This window comes from Emydura macquarii, unplaced genomic scaffold (assembly GCF_026122565.2).
Source record: "Emydura macquarii macquarii isolate MOO-44397 ecotype Brisbane River unplaced genomic scaffold, CSIRO-AGI_Emac_v2 contig_383, whole genome shotgun sequence".
NCBI lineage: Eukaryota > Metazoa > Chordata > Testudines > Chelidae > Emydura > Emydura macquarii.
Genome location: NW_027130520.1, coordinates 2181047 through 2199731, shown reverse-complemented (window position 1 = coordinate 2199731; position 18685 = coordinate 2181047). Strand labels below are relative to the sequence as shown.

Below are 18685 nucleotides of genomic sequence, written 5' to 3'. Positions count from 1 at the left end.
GCCGTTACCACTATCCCTTCAAATCAAGCTTGTTTGCAAACTGGGGACTCTTTCAGTCATGGACTTCCTTTTTCAAACTTGGCTCAGCACTGTAGCAGTAACCCTCCACAAACCCCCATTTTAAGTGGAACCATTATTTTCCTTAGCTTTATAAATTCTTGTGTTTCTCAGATTTTGTTGGTTTAATGTAGACCATGGATGTTTAATGCCTTGTATAGGTGTTTTTAAATAAGAATGTTTAAAGTCAGATATTTAAAAAGAAATGAGATGTGCGCAATGATTAGCACTGGTACAGCATGCATATCTTGTTAATAAAAATATTTGACACTGATAGAATGCCAAGAAGTATTATCATAAAAGTAGATTGTTTCCTGGTGGATAGTATGAAAATCCCAGTATCCACCCACTGTAATACACTCAGTAAATCTGTCATGATTGAATGGAACCTTTATTACATGCAGACTGGGAGTTAGATCATGCCATTTCTTAGGCACTGCAGACTGAATGTTGATGACATACACATTACAGGGCAGGCATGTTTTAGCAGGGCACAGCTGCAGACAGAAGCTAAAGGACAATTCAGTGTTCATGTATATTCTTTTTTGTTGTGCTTTAGATAAATGTTTTTATCATTAACAAAGACTGTTTCTTTAAAACGCCTGTAGGTAGGTTGCAAAAGCAGACTGCAAAATGCAGGAGAAGCTTAGCTTTACTGTGAAGTCTGAGTCTGAGTGTAACCTAACTAGCTAGAGGATATGCAATTCCTGATTGACAGCAGGACTAACATTATGCAAATACTGTAAGAGCTAACAGCAGCTGGGGAACCGTGATCAGGGGCTCTGTTAGGGAACTCTCTACACTCGCCACACTTATCTCTCTCGTTTTTATTTCTTCTTCTGCTGTTGTGTTTCATTCCAACAGTCAATAAATTATACAAAACAATTGTTGCTGTTTTGACATTATTAAATTTAAAATCCCAGGGCAATTTCAGTTTTTCAGGTAGAGATCTGTGTGAGAGCTTTTTACTCATGTTAAATTAGGTATTTTTCAGCTGGGTAACCTGCTTATCTTTAAACCTTTCTGTTTTTAAACCCTGTGTATGTCTGGTCTCTTCATACTAAAGTGTATTTTGCTTGTTTCTTCCTGTCGTCTTCATTCTGAAGCCTTATGTAGGTCAGGCTTGGCTTAAGCAGATTTCCTGAACCTGCGTCAGCTTAAGCTGAAGGAATTTTAATAAACCCTCCCTTGTAGGCGTGGGCCTAAATGAGACTAGCCTAGTTAAGCCTGATCTTTTTCTGTTTGTGAAAAAGAGCTGAACAGAGCTAGGGACTGACTGCATGGTGGTTTAAAAAGCTGCCTCCTTAGTTCGGAGATAACAATGGCTGGGAATGCCAGATCTTGTAATTTTACCTTATCTGACAAGCTTGATTTGCTAAAACTTGTGAAGCCATATGTTAAAATTCTTGAAGAACATACCAATAAGCATTCAGTAATAGTGGAAAAAAACAAATGCTGGGATATCATAGCCGATAACTACAATGCCATCGGAGTGGATCGCCCTCCTCGTACTGCACAGGGCCTGCGCATGCTGTACAAGAGGCTCAAAGAATATGCCAAACAGGAGCTATTGCAGCAAAAGGAGACCCATTCAGATTATAAAAGCAGCATTTCTGAGCCAACCAAGAAAGTTGTGGAGATGATTCCACAGATTTCCAGTGTGTGTTTAAGAGACAGGAGCAGTTTACAAAGGTGAGATACTTTTTACTTTCTTATTTATTAAATTAAAATTATGGCGCCTCCTATCTATTCTATAAGGTTTATTCTTAACTTGAGTTCAGTGTCCTAAAGCAAATGCCTACAACAGAGTTAAAAAGGATTGGAGACAATAGTAAGATACTATTTCCTTTACATTTAACATTGCATTCAATTTTCAGCTGTATTTCAAAGCCTGTTTCAGTATCTTGTGTCATACTCTGGAAGGCAGGAGTTCAGAGGGAATCAGAGAGAAATAGTAACTCCCACCTCTACCCCCTCTCACCTTTTAATAGGCAGAATATTTAAACACTGGCATAGTGATGGCTATTCTTTTCCTTTTAAGGTAATACTGCAATCATCTTGCTGCATATAAAACTATTGTCAGTTTACATAAGGTCCATATAAAGTTCAGGGACCCAAGAAACCTATGTCATCTATCCTGTCTGTATCATAAATTATTCTACTAGGCAAATATTGAATATGTTTTAACTGAATCCAGACCTGAAGCACATTTATCTCCACACAGCACAGTGCCTTTAACAATACAAATAGATTTTTACCAATTACTTTTCCTTCACTTGCTGACATTTCCTGAAACCAGAGCTAAGCCCATTGCAATATAAACTGTAAATAACAGTATGTGTATTGTATGCAAGGGTGTTTGTAAGCTATACACAGAGATTGGAGAGCTACAGAATCAAAAGTTTTCTTTTTTGTAGTTCTTTTTAATGCTCCATGAATTGAGAGACTGTCCAGATTTGAGCCAGACATGGTACAAGCAGGCAGCGCGCAAGCTTCCCCACGCAGCTCTGCTAATGCCCCTCAAATCAGATTTGCAACTCCCTACTAGTACACTATTGGTCTTTTCAGGATCAAAAACTGCCAGGGTCAGATTTGGCTTCCTCTGGATGCAGATATTTTAAACAAACAAGTAAAAAAGTAAACTTCCTCCATGACCCAGAAATCCTGATAAAGCTACACTTTTACGTTCTTTTCACTAGCAGATTGAAATAGTATGTGAAGTTGCTTTCCCATTAATCAGATACTGCTTATAATTGGTTGGTGCCAACGGCTAAGTGTTCTAGGGGAATCTGGCATGTACACAGATGGGAAGTTTGATTTATGGTGCCACTGACTAACTGAACTGAATGGTAACAATTGTCTAAACCCTAATGTGCCAGATGCTCTAAAAAAATAACATGCTCTTGTGGGGCTTTGGTGTAAAGAAATCTGTAGCACCAGCGCAGCCTAGTTGCTACTGGTGAATGCCCACATAGGTACAATTCAAAAGGCCTTACAAAAAACAAAACAGCCTTTTTAATTAGTTACAAAAGTTGTGATGTTTTGATCACCATCTCTTATAATGAAAAAAAATGTGTCAGAGCTAGCAATGTTAGATGGGCTTGGTGGTTAATGGTGGTTTTCATGCCCAGCATAATCAAGAGCTAGTGAGCTTCGTAATTTGATTCCAGCAACTCAAACATTTTTGTAATCTTTCAGGACTGTGAGAACACTGAATTTGTTGTGTATTTTGTGTCCTGCCTAGCTTGCTGTAGCATGTATTTTGTGTCCTGCCTAGTTGTTGCTGTAGCAACGGAGCCTAGCTTGTTGCTATAGAAACAGGGCTAGAATATTATGGGATAGCTTAGCCAGTTCTGGCTGGTTTTAGGGTAGTTGAAATAAAACCGTCTCTGTGTATGTTTACATCTCCTTGTGTCTCTGTCTGCTGGTTTCTCTCTGAATGCAAGTAACTTCCACGTATCCAAACATAACAAAACTGATGCTCAAAATGATTTTCCCTAATATACCAGTGAGTGCACTAAGTATTGCAGAAATGCTTTTAAAATAATTTATGCAAAATGCACTATTATTTTGTATTCCTTCGTTTGAATCCTGAATTACATTTCCCCCCACAACACTGAGCAGCCATAACCAGTTTTAACCCATTACAATATGACTTAGTTTTTGGAGGTAAATATAAGTAGTTGACAAAGATTTAATGTCCCCTGGTATCTGGTAAGAAATTCTTAGTTCAATTTTATTAAACAAAACCTGTGAATCATGGGTACCTCAGGAGTTATAAATACCTCCCCCATTATGGTAACTGTTGTTTTCCTTTCTTTCAGTGGAATTGGCAGGAGTCCCATTGTAGCTGCCAGAGGAGGAACTTCTCTTATTACAGTTCCTTCTTTCTGTTTTCACCTTCTGCCTTACAGATCTTTAGCTCTTAAAAAACTAAAACTAATCCACAGGTCGGAGTCACTTGAAGACTTGGTATTTTGCTAGTGTCTTTGTGGGGTCAGAGTGGATTTCTCACCATGAGGCTGCTCTAAATCATATCAACTCCCAGTCAACTCACCTTCCCTTTATGGGCACCTCTCTTTCTCTTTAGCTTGTTCTCTTAACTTGACCTGCTTCTTCTGATACTTGTTTCCATCCCTTGCCTCAGGCTAGGAACAGTGAGTAAGGATGAGGAAAACCTCATTAGGAGCTGAGGCTTATGAGCAGGGAGAAAAACAGCATGTAGCCAGCAGTGCGGAAGAGACTGGCAGTACTTGTCAGTGGGAATGGAGCTTGATGCTTTGTGGCTGCTTGGAGAGGGAACCTTTACTGGTGGGAAGGCTCAAGAGGGAGGTGAAGCTTTTGGGCAAAGTGAGAGGGAGTGAAGTATTATATTTATTATAGGTGGAGCAGAAACAGCACCCATACTTAGGATTGCCCAACACTTCTAATTTTAAGACCCTGTTTTCAGTTATTTATAACTTTTGCCAAACTTTAATTATTATTTGAGTTCAAATTTCCCTACCAGGTACTTGCCTTGGGCTGAATTTTTTTTATTTCTGTGTTTGTACAGTACCTAGAGTACAAATAATTATTTTTACTGAGAAGCTCTACTGCCTCCATGCTTTGAAGCAGGAGGGTGAAGCTGGTGTCAGGGATGTGCCTTTTGCCATCTTTGTGGAAATTCACCCAAATTTGGCTATGTTAGGATCCTCTGAAAATGTATTTGCACATATTCAGTAGAGGCTTGTTAGCGCCTGGAAGCCTAATTCACTGAAATTTCCATCTGGGCATGTTCCCATCTGAAGCTGCAGGGGCTGAGCAGGACTTTCTGGGCAGTTGCTCTTCAGAGCTATCAGGAGATGGAACAGAAACTTGTATGAGTCTTTTATGCTCTCAGTACTCTGCCTGCTGGAACCCAGGCAGCAAGGAGGAGGAGGAAGGTTTCTGGATAAAATGCAGAAGAGTGAGAAGCTGGACCTGAGTGATAGTTGGAGATGGTGCGGGAAGCAGGAAGGGGAGAGACTGGGACATGGAGAAAGGGGGTGGGGAGGGGAAGCCTATGACTGAGTGAGAGAAGGACCAAGCGGCAGAGGGTTAGGAGTTGAGAAGGTCAAACTTCCCAGGGGAAAATGGGACTAGGACAGAAAGGTCTGTAACCATGAGACTACACTCTCCTTAAAACCTGAAATACAACCCATAATTCTGGCATTTCAACATTCTTGTGCTATCAGGAAATATCTGGGAAACTCTGTCTGGAAAAATGTTTGCTTTATCGCCTGCTAGTGACTGGCTCATATACAGGATGAAAACTTACTATGTCTATCATTTACTCTAACTCAAATGGCATAGGTCTGTGCTCTGGATCTAAGAATTCCAGCCCTAGAGGTGTACAGTGTGGGTGGCAGTATTGTTCCCCATGCTGGAATTTTTGTTTCTTGGTTTGCTTTTCTGAAAACATAGGAAATTGCATACAAAAAGAAAGTTACAGTTGTAAAGTCAAGCACTCAAAAGTTAGAAAATAAAAGAATTAAAACCCAGGGAACCTTAATTGTCCTCCTGGTCTGTATGCATTAGTCTTTAATTACATGATCGCGTATTATTTTTCCTGCAGGACCCCTGCCACATTCAGTGCACAAGATGGACACTGCTGAAGGAATTAATCTGAGCTGTTTATTGAATGAGGCAGTTGTCAGTAGGACCCCTGGCTCATTTGCTGTACAAGTTGTAAGATGTGTAGTGAATGAGGCAGGGTATTGCATGAAAAGCAAGGATGGTTTCATGGTTAAGGGAATTGAATCTTACCCTTGAAAACTGGATTCCAGTCCTGCCTGTGCCACAGAGGCCCTGGTCTCCACCCAGGGATTTAGGTTTTGTGACACTCAGCATTGCAGTGTTTGACTTTCAAATGCCTAGAAAATCACTGTTATCACGGGTATACATGAAGCCTGAGTTAGGCGTCTAGGCTCCCCATATAATACATGGGGAAAATAGGTACCTAAGAATAGAATCCACAAAAGCCAGTATGCTAGATGGGGAGTTGCTAAACTAGCCAATGGGGATATGCTGACAAGAAAGTTGTGACCTAAACCTGCCCTCTTATGCAGTTAGGTACCTAAATCTCTGCTACAGGGGGTGCCTATCTCTTCATTTCACAGCCAGGAGTCCCTTTCTTGGAGTCAGGCAGCTTAGTGCCTAAACAAGAAAGGAGAAGGAGGTGGAGGTGTCTCCTTTATAACTTTTAGTTCAGTGGTTAAAGCACTTACCAGGAGGTGGGAAACGAAGGTTCAATTCCCCCTTCTGTCTTGGAAGAAAGGATTTGAACAGGGGTCTCCCACCTTTAGGATAGGTCCCTAAGCACAAAAATATGGGATATTCTGATGTGGGCTTCCTCAGTGTCTCTTATTGAAGCTGTTCCACTTTGGATAAACAATTAAAAAGTCACTGGGGCAGAGTGAGCGAGCGAGACTGATTCTGTAGCTTGGTGGTTAGGTCACCCACCTGAGAGTTGGGCGACCCAGGGTGTCTAGTCCCCATGTTCAGGTCCCATAGGGAAGATAGTCAGGGGACTAACTAATTTTCCCTGCTTTGTGGATCATGCAGGGCTTAGGTGTGAGAGAGAAGTCTTCTAGAATAAGCTATAGTGAACATGCTTAGACTGAGAAATATAGGCACCTAGGATATTCTACAGTAAAAAAGATACTGACCAGGTGAGTAGGTGCCTGTGGGATTAGGCAGCAGCTGAGATGGGGGATTTGTGGATTGTAGTGACACCTAAAGCTGGGACTTAAGCACCTAAGTCCCTTTGTGAATCTGGTCCAGAGTTCTTATGTGATGCTAGGCAACTTGCTTAAATTAAACTTTTCACAGGTTGCCAGTAACCGTGCTCCTCATTTTCTGGGTGCCCAAATTGGGACACCTGGGACTAGATTTGCAGAAGTACAGAATGCTTACAGCTGAAATTGAAGATGACAAGAGCTGTTCCCTAAAGAAATAAAGTGCTATAAAATGCTATAAAATAAATGCTAAGTTCTGTAAACAATCAGCTATAGGTAGGGCCCTATGAAATTCACAGCCGTGAAAAATGCGTCATGGACCATGAAAACTGTTCTTCCCTGTAAAATCTGGCTATTGGAAGGGTAATACTGCAACCCCCCTACTTCTGTGCTGCTGCTTGTTGCAGTGCTGCCTTCAGAGCTGGACTCCTAGCCAGAAGCCACTGTGCGGCCACCCAGCTCTGAAGGCAGCACAGAAGTAAGGGTGACAATACAGTGAAACCCTCCCCCACAAAATAGACTTGCAACCTCCATTTTGGATTGGGACCCTCTGTTTGAGAAATGCTGCCGTAAGGACTTTGTATTTTTACATACATATTCATGCTTTGTGACAACACCATGAAACTTAAGATTTAAATATCTGAAACCATGAAATTCAAGGTGTTTTTTAAATTGCTATGACCATGAAATTTACCAAAATGCACTGTGAATTTGGTAGATCCCTAGCTATAAGTCCTCAAATTGGGTATCCAAAATTAGTGGACATTTTTGACATTAATCTCTTTCTGCCTCAGTTCCCCATCTGTAAAATGGGATTAATAATAATAATAATAACCGCTTTCATGGGAGTGTTGTGAAGATAAATTCATTAATATCTGTGAAGCACTCAGATACTGTAGTGATGAGCAGCACAGAAAAGTCTATGAGAAAATTAATAATTCTGTCTTCAGAGCAGGGTTTAAATAGTGTGCAGTAAAAATATGGCCTTGGGCCACACATTCAGCAAGGCAGAAAAACGAAAATATTGATTAGCTGATCCTTAAATAAGCATCATCCATTCTGTGCAGTGAAGAAGAGAGGGTCCTGCGGAAAATAATAGTATATGATCATGTAATTAAAGACCATATCTTAATGTATATGCACTGGGGGGGGAGGGTGATTAAGAGTGCATGGGTCTTAATTCTGGTACTTTCTTAACCTTCTTAGCTGATCAGCCTTCTTCCCTGTCTGATTTCCTACCTCTACTCTGTGCTATGCTTCTCTTTCTATCTTACAGCTACTCAGGTCCTCTCTGCCTCATGGGATAAGGAGTTGCTGCTTCGTGGGTAGAGTAAGAAGCCAAAATGTGACTGAGGCTTCTATATAACATTAGTGAATCTGTTTGTGAAAGTTGCAGATTAACCGCCCTAGAGACTGAAGTTCTCAATTTATCTACAAAATAGATGTAGACAGAAAAGTTTCCCCACACTGCCCTGCTTGTGTGTTTCAGTTACGGTGGTTTTGGGTGATAGTTCAGTTTCCGTGGTCATTCAGTCCTTGCCCTGTCAGCTGGGAGTGCCAAGAAGTGTGCTAGACATGATAGCATTTTTATGGTTGTAGGCATGTACCTGCTAGGAACTTGCGCTTGTTTATTTGCTCTCATACTATTGAATGACAGATTTAGATAACTACTAACCTAACCTGTTAGAGTCAAACTGTGAGCTAAAAGATAAAACTTGCTATATGTTACATACTGCCTGAGCCATCAAATCATCTAGTTATCTTTCAGCTTAGATACATTGACACAATAGGATATTAACATTCTAAACTGAAAAAATGTTACTTGCTTTATGGCCATAAGATTTTTCCCTATGAAATTTTGTCATTATCAACCATTATAATCACATTATAACTTTGTAAAGGAAAATAAGGTAAATTCATTTAGCTAATTCTGAACTAATGAGAACACATGAAAATGATATGGAAAAAAAACCACATGCGAAAAAACCACATGGAAAAAAAAAAATTGATGAGGAAAAAATAATGCAGGTAGGATGGGCTCTATCCAGTTCTTTTCACTGAATGCAGCATGTGGGCATTTTATGGGCAGGTAGCATGTATGTGCATTTGATGCTTGCAGTTCATGGCCCTTAGAGCCCAAGTACAGGCTCTTGACACCAAAACGGCTGAACTGGAGGAGCTAAGGGAGACAGAGAAGCACATAGATGAGACTCTTTTGGACACAGTAGAGTGGTCCCACCCTCCCGTCTGACAGCCTCTGAGCTGTTGAAGAGAATGAAAGTTTCAGGGAAGGAGAACATCAAGCTGGAGCAGAGGGAAATGATCCCATAGTTGGAAACTTCCTTCCAGATGATATCATGGTATCCTCTCTCAATGAGGATACCTCTGTGGAGTAGGAGACTCCTGTTATTAGGAAGAGACAGGTAACCGTAATGGAGGATTCACTTTATTAAAAATATAGATAGTTGGTATGTAATGATCAAGAGAACCCCATGGTGAATTGCCTACTAGATGCAAAGGTTACAGATCTCTCAAGACATCCAGACAGACTTATGTACAGTGCTGGGGAGCATGTAGGTACCAAGGACATAGGGAAAGGAAGCAGAGTTGTCCTGGAGGCCAAATTTAGGCTGCCAGGTAAAATATTTAAAGTCCAGGACCTCAATAGCAGCATTCTCTGAAATGCTTGCAGTTCCACATGCGGGGCCAGTTAGAGAGGCATATCTGGAGGGTCTCAGTGTGTGGATAAGGTAATGGAGTTCAGAGGGGGGATTTAGGAACTCGAGAACCTTTGCGTAAAGGAGGAGCCTGTACAGGCAGGATGAGACTAAACTGAAATGGAACCAGATTGCTTGAATGTAAAATTAAAAAGGTCGAAGAGGAGTTTTTAAACTAAGGGCTGGGGGAAAGCAGGCAGGTGTGCAGGAGCACATGGTTCAGACAGAAACATCCCTGGGGAGAATTTATTAAAGTGGATATTCTATATCCTAGCAAAGAGGAGAGGATAGAAATTGATAAAGTAGAGGTAGGAGCTGAAGAGAAACAGTCAAATGAAAACGAGTCCCATTCAATTACATCACAGGAAGGCAGACAACTAAATATTGACAAATTTTAAAAGTGCTTGTATACAAATGCAAGAAGTTAAAATACTAAGATGGGTGAACTTGAGTGCCTGGTATTAAATGAGAATATTGATATAATAGGCATCACAGAAAGTTGGTGGAATGATGATAATCAGTGGGACTCAGTAATATCAGGGTACAAAATACATAGGAATGACAGAGTAGGTGGTGCTGGTAGGGAAATGGCACTATATGCAAACCAAAGCATAGAGTAAAATATAGTAAAAAAACGTGAATGAATCAAACAGTACTATAGAATCTCTATGGATAGAAATTCCATGCTTGAATAATGAGTATAGCAGTAGGAAATATACTACTCACCACCTGACGAGGATGGTGATGGCGATTATGCAGTGCTCAGGGAGATGAGAGAGCCTTCAAAAACAGAAAAATCAATAATAATGGGGGATTTCAACTATCCTCATTGCCTCGAAACATATCACGTCAGGACAGGATGCAGAGATAAAATTTCTAGGCACCATTAATGACTGCTTCTTGGATCAGGTAGTCCTGGAACCCACAAGGGGAGAGGCAAACTTCATTATGTCCTAAGTGGAGCACAGGAAGTGAAGGCCAAGAAGTGAGAATAGCTAAACAGCTTGGTAATAGGGACCATAGTGTAATTACCTTTAACATCCTTTTAGGGGGAAAAATACCAGAGAAACCCACCGTAGTAGCATTTAACTTCAGATAGGGCAACTACACAAAAATGAGGAGGCTAGTTAAAAAGAACAGTCAGGAGTGAAATGGCTGCAAGCTACATTGAAACTTTTAAAAAACGCCATAACAGAATTGCAAATTAAATGTATACCCCACATAAAAAAGAAAAGTAAGAAGACCAAAAAAAAATGCCGTCATGGCTAAACAATTAGTGTAAAAGAGACGGTTAGAGACAAAAATACATCTTTTAAAAATTGGAAGTCAAATCCTAGTGAGGAAAATAGAAAGGAACATAAACTCAGGCAAGTGAAGTGTAAAACTATATTTAGGCAGGCCAGAAAAGAAACGGAAGTGCTACTAATAAAAGACACAAACTAACAGCAAAAATGTTTTTGAGTACATCAGAAGGAGGAAACCTGTCATACAATCAATGGGTCCACTGGACAATCAAGTTGCTAAAGGAGCATTCAAGGAAGACCAGGCCTTTGCGGAGAAGCTGAATGAATTCTTTACATTGGTCTTCACTGAAGAGGATATGAGGGAGATTCCCACACCTGAGTCATTCTTTTTAGGTGGAATATCTGAGGAACTGTCCCAGATTGTGAGGTGTCAATAGAAGAGTTTTTGGAACAAATTGATAGTTCAACTGTAAAAAGTCACCAGGCAAGATGGTCCTCACCCAAGAGTTCAGAAGCAACTGAAATATGAACTACTAACTGTGATATGTAACCCATTGCTTAAATCAGCCTCTATACCAGATAACAGGCGGATAGCTAATGTAACACCAGTTTTTAAAAAGGCTCCAGAGGCAATCCTGGCAATTACAGGCCAGAAAGCCTAACTTTAGTACCAGGCAAATTAGTTGAAACTATAGCGAAGAACAGAATTATCAGAATCATAAATGAACATGATATGTTGGGGAAGAGTCAATATGACTTTTGTAAAGGGAAGTCTTGTCTCACCAATCTTTTGGAATTCTTTGAAGGGGTCAACAAACATGAACAAAGGTTATCCAGTAGATATAGTGTATTTGGATTTTCAGAAAGCCTTTAACAAGGTCCCTCACCAAAGGCTCTTAAGCAAATTAAGTAGTCATGAGATGAGAGAAGGTCCTTTTATGGATCAGTAACTGGTTTAAAGATAGGAAACAAAGGGTAGGAATAAATTATCAGTTTTCAGAGTGGAGAGAGGTAAATAGTGGGTTCCCCCACAGATCTCTACTGGGACCAGTGCTGTTCAAAATATTCATAAATGATCTGGAAAAAGGCATAAACACTGAGGTGGCAATATTTGCAGATGATAGAAAATTACTCAAGATGGTTAAGTCCAAAGCAAACTGCGAAAAGTTACGAAGGGATCTCCCAAAACGTAGTGACTGGGCAATGAAATGGCAGATGACATTCAATGTTGATAAATGCAAAGTAAAGCACATTGGAAAACATAGTCCCAACTGTACATACATAATGTGGGGGTCTAAATTAGCTGTGACCATTTAACAAAGAGATCTTGGTGCAATTATAGACAGTTCTCTGAATACATCTACTCAATATGCAGAGGCAATCAAAAAACTAACTGAATGTTAAGAACCATTAGGAAAGGGATAGCTAATAAGACAGAATATATCATAATGCCACTATATAAATCCATGAATACTGTGGGCAGTTCTGGCCACCCAGAACTCTTTCTATCTCAAGAAAGATACATTAGAATTGGAAAAAGTGCAGAGAGAGGCAACAAAAATGATTAGGGGAATGGAACAACTTCCATAGGAGACATTAAAAAAGACTGGAACTGCTCACTTATAAAAAGAGATGACTAAGGGGGGGATCTGATAGTAGTCTATAAAACATTGAATGGTGTGGAGAAAGTGAATAGGGGAGTGCTATTTACCCCTTCACGTAAAACAAGAACTGGTGGTCACCCAATGAAATTAATATGCAGCAGGTTTAAAACAAACAAAATACTCAAAACAGAGTGCTTCTTCACACAATGCAGTGTCAATCAGGGGATGTTGTGAAGGCCAAACATATAACTGGATCCAAAAAAGAATTAGATAAGTTCACGGAAAATATGTCCATCACTGGCTATTAGCCCAGAAGGTCAGGGATGCAGCCCCATGTTTTGGATGGCCCTAATCCTCCGACCACTAGAAGCTAGGACTAGACGACTGAGGATGGATCACTCAGCAAATTGCCCTGTTCTGTTCATTACCTCTGAAGCATCTGGTGCTGGCCACTGCAGAAGACAGGATGCTGAGCTAGCTGGACTATTGTTGTGATCCAGTATGGCTGTTCTTATGTACTTTTAAAAATTATAGTAGTAATAAAATAGTCAGAAGAGGAAGTTTAGGCTGGGATCCAGTCTCTGATTTTAGCCAATGCCTGATGCCAGTTGGCTTTGGAAATACACTTACCTGCTCACCAATGGAGAGCTGAACTGGTAAGTGTAGCACTGCTCTGGTTTGGAGCTTTGTTCCCTTTTCTGCCATGGCCAGAATGGGCCTAATCTGAGGCAGAAGTCTCTCCCTGTCTGCATGTGTATCAAACAGAGTGAATGGAGAGTCATCAAGTATTGATCAGTGTATCCTAGAATTATAAAGGTTAGAGATGGGAAACAACTATTACATTAGATTCTTAGACTTTAAGATAGCGTACACATCTAAAACTAAAAAAGTACATGGTATTCCACCTTCATAACTTTAATCAGTATACTTACAATGTGTTCTTATTCTGATAATACACTTTAAACCAATATACATACCACTTGTGGTGGTTTGAGAACCACTGTATTAAATCCTTCAGTCTTTCTTCCTGGCAATACAGAATTGTTCCCTACAGTCTCTAGTGTTTCATCCAGACTAATTGTAAGCATGAAGTGGTGAGGTTTCCATTACCATACTTTATGCCCTGGACAGGAGGATGAGCCATCATAATTTTTATTCTAGTTGATGTAATTTTAGATGTTGTTCTTATCCCTAAAAATGTTTAATCTCTTTTCAGTCTTAAGCTATTTGTTTCCATGTTCAGTGGCAGTGAGTTCCACAGAGTAATTGTACTTTATCTAAAAAGTATTACATTCCATCTGTTTGTTTTTAAATTTACTTTCATCTAATGAACAACACTTAATTTCCTTGCTCTGCCCAAGGTCTGTGAAAGAAGTCTGTTGCAGAGTCTGGAACTGAACCCAGATCTCTTGAGTCTGCCACAGACTTCTTTCTCAGATCTTGGACAAGTCATTTAATCTTTTTGTCCCATTTCCCTATATAAGACTATAGTCAGACAAAATAATATTTATATTTTATTGAGATTCCATTTATTGGGAATTTTTTTCTCTTAACCTGCTTTTGATCAACTTTTTTAGGATAAATTAAGTGAAGAGACATTAGTTAAAATTAATTTCGGAAAAGATAATTTGAACACTTATTCATTATAAAATAGGAGCTATAAACCTTGAGAACTAAATGTTTTAAGTAATGGGCTTATATGTTTTTCCACCATGGCACTGTTCAGAAATGAGTGACACTCAAGGTCAGAATAGAAGTGGATGAGGAAGGTCCTAGAGAGAGGAAGTGTTGACTGGCAGGGAAACAGTTCAAACAGGGAACACTTAAATCTAAATGCTCTTCTCTCTTCCATCCCATTCTCTTGTTAATGCATGAATTGCTTGCCTCTGCCACTTTCACTTTTCTCCTGCATAGCTCCCTTGCTGCCTTATCATTAGTGCAGGGGTGGCCAACCAGTCAGAGACGAAGAGCCAAAAAATAGCTATAGATACCACAAAGAGCCAATTCGCCCTGATCCGTCAATTTTGGCGGCAGCTTGTCAATTTCACTTTTCAATGTCTCTTCCCCTCAGCCGAAAACTGCTCCAGCTGCTCCCTCCATCTCCAGCTGCTCCTTCCATCGGTGGCAGCTTGTCAATTTCACTTTGGCACCCCATACAATGCGCAGAGCAAAGAGTCGCAAAGAGCCACATACAAAAAGCCGCATGCGGCTTGCGAGCCGCTTTTGTATGAGCAAAAAGCCACATGCGGCTCGTGAGCTGCGGGTTGGCCACCCTTGCACTAATGGCTTTTGCTTTACCCATCCTGTGGGAGAATAAGGGCCCACCAAGGTGGTTCTGTCTAATCTATATATCCTCCTTCCTGGTAGAAAATATCACCCAAAGGAGGAAGAGAGAGAGAGAGAAAGAGATTATCTTTACAAGAGATATAATCCTAGGCATTGCAGCAGTGAGCCTCTGCCAGATAAAATACAGGCAGAATGGTAACACTTCAAACAAATTATTCTTGATTAGCTATGTAACAGATGCAGAATAACTGAACCTATTTTCTCCCTCAGTGGTCCTTCAAGGGCACCCACCTGTAAAGGTTTCCAACTCCCAGCCATCCCCTCTCTTGGGTAGAGACCCACATCTCATTCCCTCCTGACCAGGGATTTTTACAGCTGCACAGCTGCCTGCCTTACGCTATGATATCCCTACCAAACCAGACTTCCTAAAAGGGCCATATCCGATGCTTTGCTTTCTTATCAGTGTGTTGCCTGCAGTTACAAGTTACCTCACAATTCCTTCTAGGTAAGCATATTTATTCTTAATTACAGAGAAAACATTAGAACAATAAAGAACCTACATCTGTGCTATAAAAGTTATCAGAGGTCACCCCCAATTCTCAACTAGGGCTTTGGTAAGTTTTAGTCCTTTGAAACACATCAACTGCGTTTTTCCCATGGTTATAATTTCATTTTAGATACAGAACAGGGACAGGGCAGATCAGCTGTTTCATTATACAGCTTGGGTCTTTGATCTTGGCCCTTTGTAATAGGTAATCAACAAACAGTGGGTTGCTCCTCAAGGTGCAGCTTCCAGGAATTCCACAGGAAATTAACTTAGTACTTACTGTCCCAAAAAGTACATATTTATTTGGCACAATTCAGTATAGTCTCTTGAAATCCTGTGCATTTCCCAGGGCTTACATCTATTACTTCTCCCTTGTAGGGAGGTTGCATACAGTCTTGGCTCACCTTAATACAAAAACTTAATAAAATAAAGTCTTCCAAGGATATTGCAGGAACTTACCATATTTGTCACAGGTTAAACCTTCTATTTCTAGAATAGTCTATAGACTATTTTAGTCTATAATGTTTTTTTTTGTTAACAGATAATGACTTAATTATTATGTATATGTTTTAGTGCTAACATGGATAAAGAAATAGTTGCTGATACCAGTTCTCCTCAAGCAGTGTTGGATCACCATCCTGCTGCTGTCAAAATTGAGTTGGAAACAGAAGAGGATGTCAAACCTCCTCCTTCCTTGGCTGTAGATTCACAACAGAGTGAGGACTTAGAACAAGGAGAAGAACACCAATTGGTGCATGTTATGGAGAGATCTCCTTCAACTTCACTGTCTTCTGTTGATATGAGAATGATGTTGTCTCCATCTCCCATCCCGAGAAGGCTTGAGGTTGGAGAACGCTTTAGGCCAATGTGTGGGTATGACCCACAGATGTTGCAAATGCTGAAAGAGGAGCATCAGATAATCTTGGAAAATCAAAGAAAAGTTGGTCTTTATGTCCAAGAAAAAAGAGATGGCTTGAAAAGAAAACAGCAGCTGGAAGAAGAGCTATTGAAAGCAAAAATCAAAGTAGAAAAGCTGAAGGCAATAAAGCTACGATGTGACCTGCCAGAATACAACAGTCTTTAAATATTTACCATCTCTGTCACATAATATGAGGTGGTTTATTCTCTGAGATACTTAATAATAAATTGTTTAGGCCTAGTAAAATGAATTCTTCTGTCAATTTGTCTGGATCAGAATCCAGCCTTGAAAAGTGGATGCATGTTTTCCATTGTGTTGTTTATGTACATTAGCAAAAATGTCAAATGAATTGCACGGGTTTGAGTCTTCTCAGTATTTCTAGTGTTAAGTCTAATCGGATACTGTAGCTCTAAAGTGTATAAGATAAAATCTGCCTTTGGAAATCTTCCACTGATCTTTATTAGAGCTGGAATAAGCTAATGAAAATTTAGGCAGCTGTTCTCAAAAAGGTTGATTTTATGGGTTTCCTTCTTCCCCCCCCCCTCCCCCCCCCCCCCCAAAAAAAAAGCAATTCGTATCCTCCTTAATATTTTCTGTGAAATTACTTGAAGGTTAATAAATATATATAAAGTGAGAAATAAAGGCCATGTTTCTTTATATATCTTTTTCACCATTGTCATAGGTTTTACTAATTTAAAACAAGTGAAATTTTGCTAATGTGTTGTGTGAGCTTGGAAAACATGGAAAGAAAACTGACTGGATTGTTTTTTGGGTTTTTTATGCTCAACCAAGAAAAGGTTGAGTAAATGCAATCATCTTTTTAAAATTTAACACTTTTTATAATATTCAGTGATGAAAGATTCCATAAGATAATTTCAAACTAGAGATGCTTAAGGCAACACTCAAATTTTCAGTACTATATGCATGCATAATTTGTGTGCACAGTTATTGTGATTGTGTATTCAATTGTGGTAATTACACTGGCAAGCGACTAGGAAGATGTCTAAATTGTTCATTTCCAGGCATAATTACTATGATACATGTGCAGCCAAGACAATTGCAGGTGCATGTGTATCAACATCACTGTTATGTTATAGCTACCAAAATGCAGTAGTTTCTGGACATAAATAATTTGTGACCAAAAATTGAAGTAAGATTCTTTATGATCTAGGATAATATTTGACTGGTATGAACTATTGATTTTTTTACAAATAAAAATCCCAAGCACAAAAAATAAATCCATTCCTCTCCTTACCAGCAACAACCCTTGCTTGCAGTGTAGTCTCTATACTGTTATGATCACTATTCAGGAGGCAAGAGGCAAATAAATGCCTGTCAGTCATAGTTAATACATAAGCCCCAGACTGCCCCTTTTTTTCATGGTTTTTTGTCTTCTGCCCTATGGAAGCGTGGAGGAATACCTACCTCAATCTTCTGGCTCCATGGTTCTTCTAACACTATTTTCCCTTCCTCCAGCTTCTAGTACAAGAAAAGGAGATGAAATACAGGGTAAAGGAAAAAGAGAACAAAGGAGAATATCATTCCTCCTGTGTCTATCTCTAGGGCCCCAGCAACAGAGCCTAAAGAACCCTTATTTGTAGTGCTGGTGTGAGAGATGGAGAGAAACCAGCTTGACAGTCAGAGCCCAGGATGAGTTTGTGGAGTTATAGGGGAGAAGGGAAAAGCGAGAGAACAAATTTTTACTTGCAACATGAGGAAATGGGAAATTGAAATCAGTGAGATTATATGAATATGGTATTCCACAAATATCCCCTTTTTTTCTACAGTCATTTTGCGATAGAGCAGTACTTTAAGATGAGAGATCCATTCCCTCCATTGTACCTTTTGTATGCATTGAAGATATTAGCCTCTCAATAAGTTTCCTGGATTTCAGTATATACTCAACCTCAGCATTCTTCAGTTCCAGGAAAGTGACATGTCATGTAGAGCTTGAACCATTTCCACAGGATGTTCATTTCCCTGGGCCTACAAGACTCAAAACCTCTTTTTAAAAAAAAAAATAAAAAGCATTCTTCCTGCTGCACTTCACCATCCAAGTTCTGGCTTCTGAGGAATGGGAACCAGTACAAAGTAAATTTTCTGTGCCTATCTCATAGCATGGAAATACCTGGCTTTGCCTGAGAATCTAGATTGTCCAGTGTTATGGGGTGGATGCCAAATTGTTTCTGTGTTCTCATTCCAAGTTGTCATAGATGTGGTCCCATTTTCAACAAAGGCCAGAAGAAAGTCTCATGGGGCTTATGGTGTTGCAGTGGTTCTCTTGACTATAATCTACTCTATACTGGTTACTAGAGGCCTCCACGTAGACCTTGGAAGAGTTTCTACCTAAATATCCATTTCTTTTGACATCTTTCTCTACAGATGTTATCTCTGTGAGGGCCAGAATCATGGAACTTTTCACTCTTTGCCAACAGCAGGTGGCTTTTCACCAGGACCGTAGAGGTAGATGCAAAGATCAAATTGGCAGAACCTCCCCCACAGTTTTAGATTCTGGAAAGGAAAGATTTGGGTGGGTGAAGACATAATAGATTTGAA

The 18685-nt window shown here is 39.8% G+C and overlaps 2 protein-coding genes across 5 annotated transcripts in view; both read left to right on the top strand.

The window, feature by feature from the left end:
- Positions 1-18685, top strand: part of LOC137145614 (DNA repair and recombination protein RAD54B-like) — a 94469-nt gene that overhangs the window by 20534 nt on the left and 55250 nt on the right. The gene's annotated exons all lie outside the window — the stretch shown is intronic.
- On the top strand, positions 1379-16710 carry LOC137145645 (fibrinogen silencer-binding protein-like). The gene is made up of 2 exons (XM_067536529.1): positions 1379-1749; positions 15784-16710. Exons 1-2 carry the CDS (start codon positions 1379-1381, stop codon positions 16292-16294), a joined length of 882 nt encoding a protein of 293 aa, XP_067392630.1. The 3' UTR covers positions 16295-16710.

Excerpts from the sequence above, each read along its gene's own strand:
- LOC137145645 (XM_067536529.1), top strand. The coding sequence starts at position 1,379 with ATGGCTGGGAATGCCAGATCTTGTAATTTTACCTTATCTGACAAGCTT. Across the intron at positions 1,750-15,783 it reads GACAGGAGCAGTTTACAAAG|TGCTAACATGGATAAAGAAA; the intron begins GTGAGATACTTT and ends TATATGTTTTAG.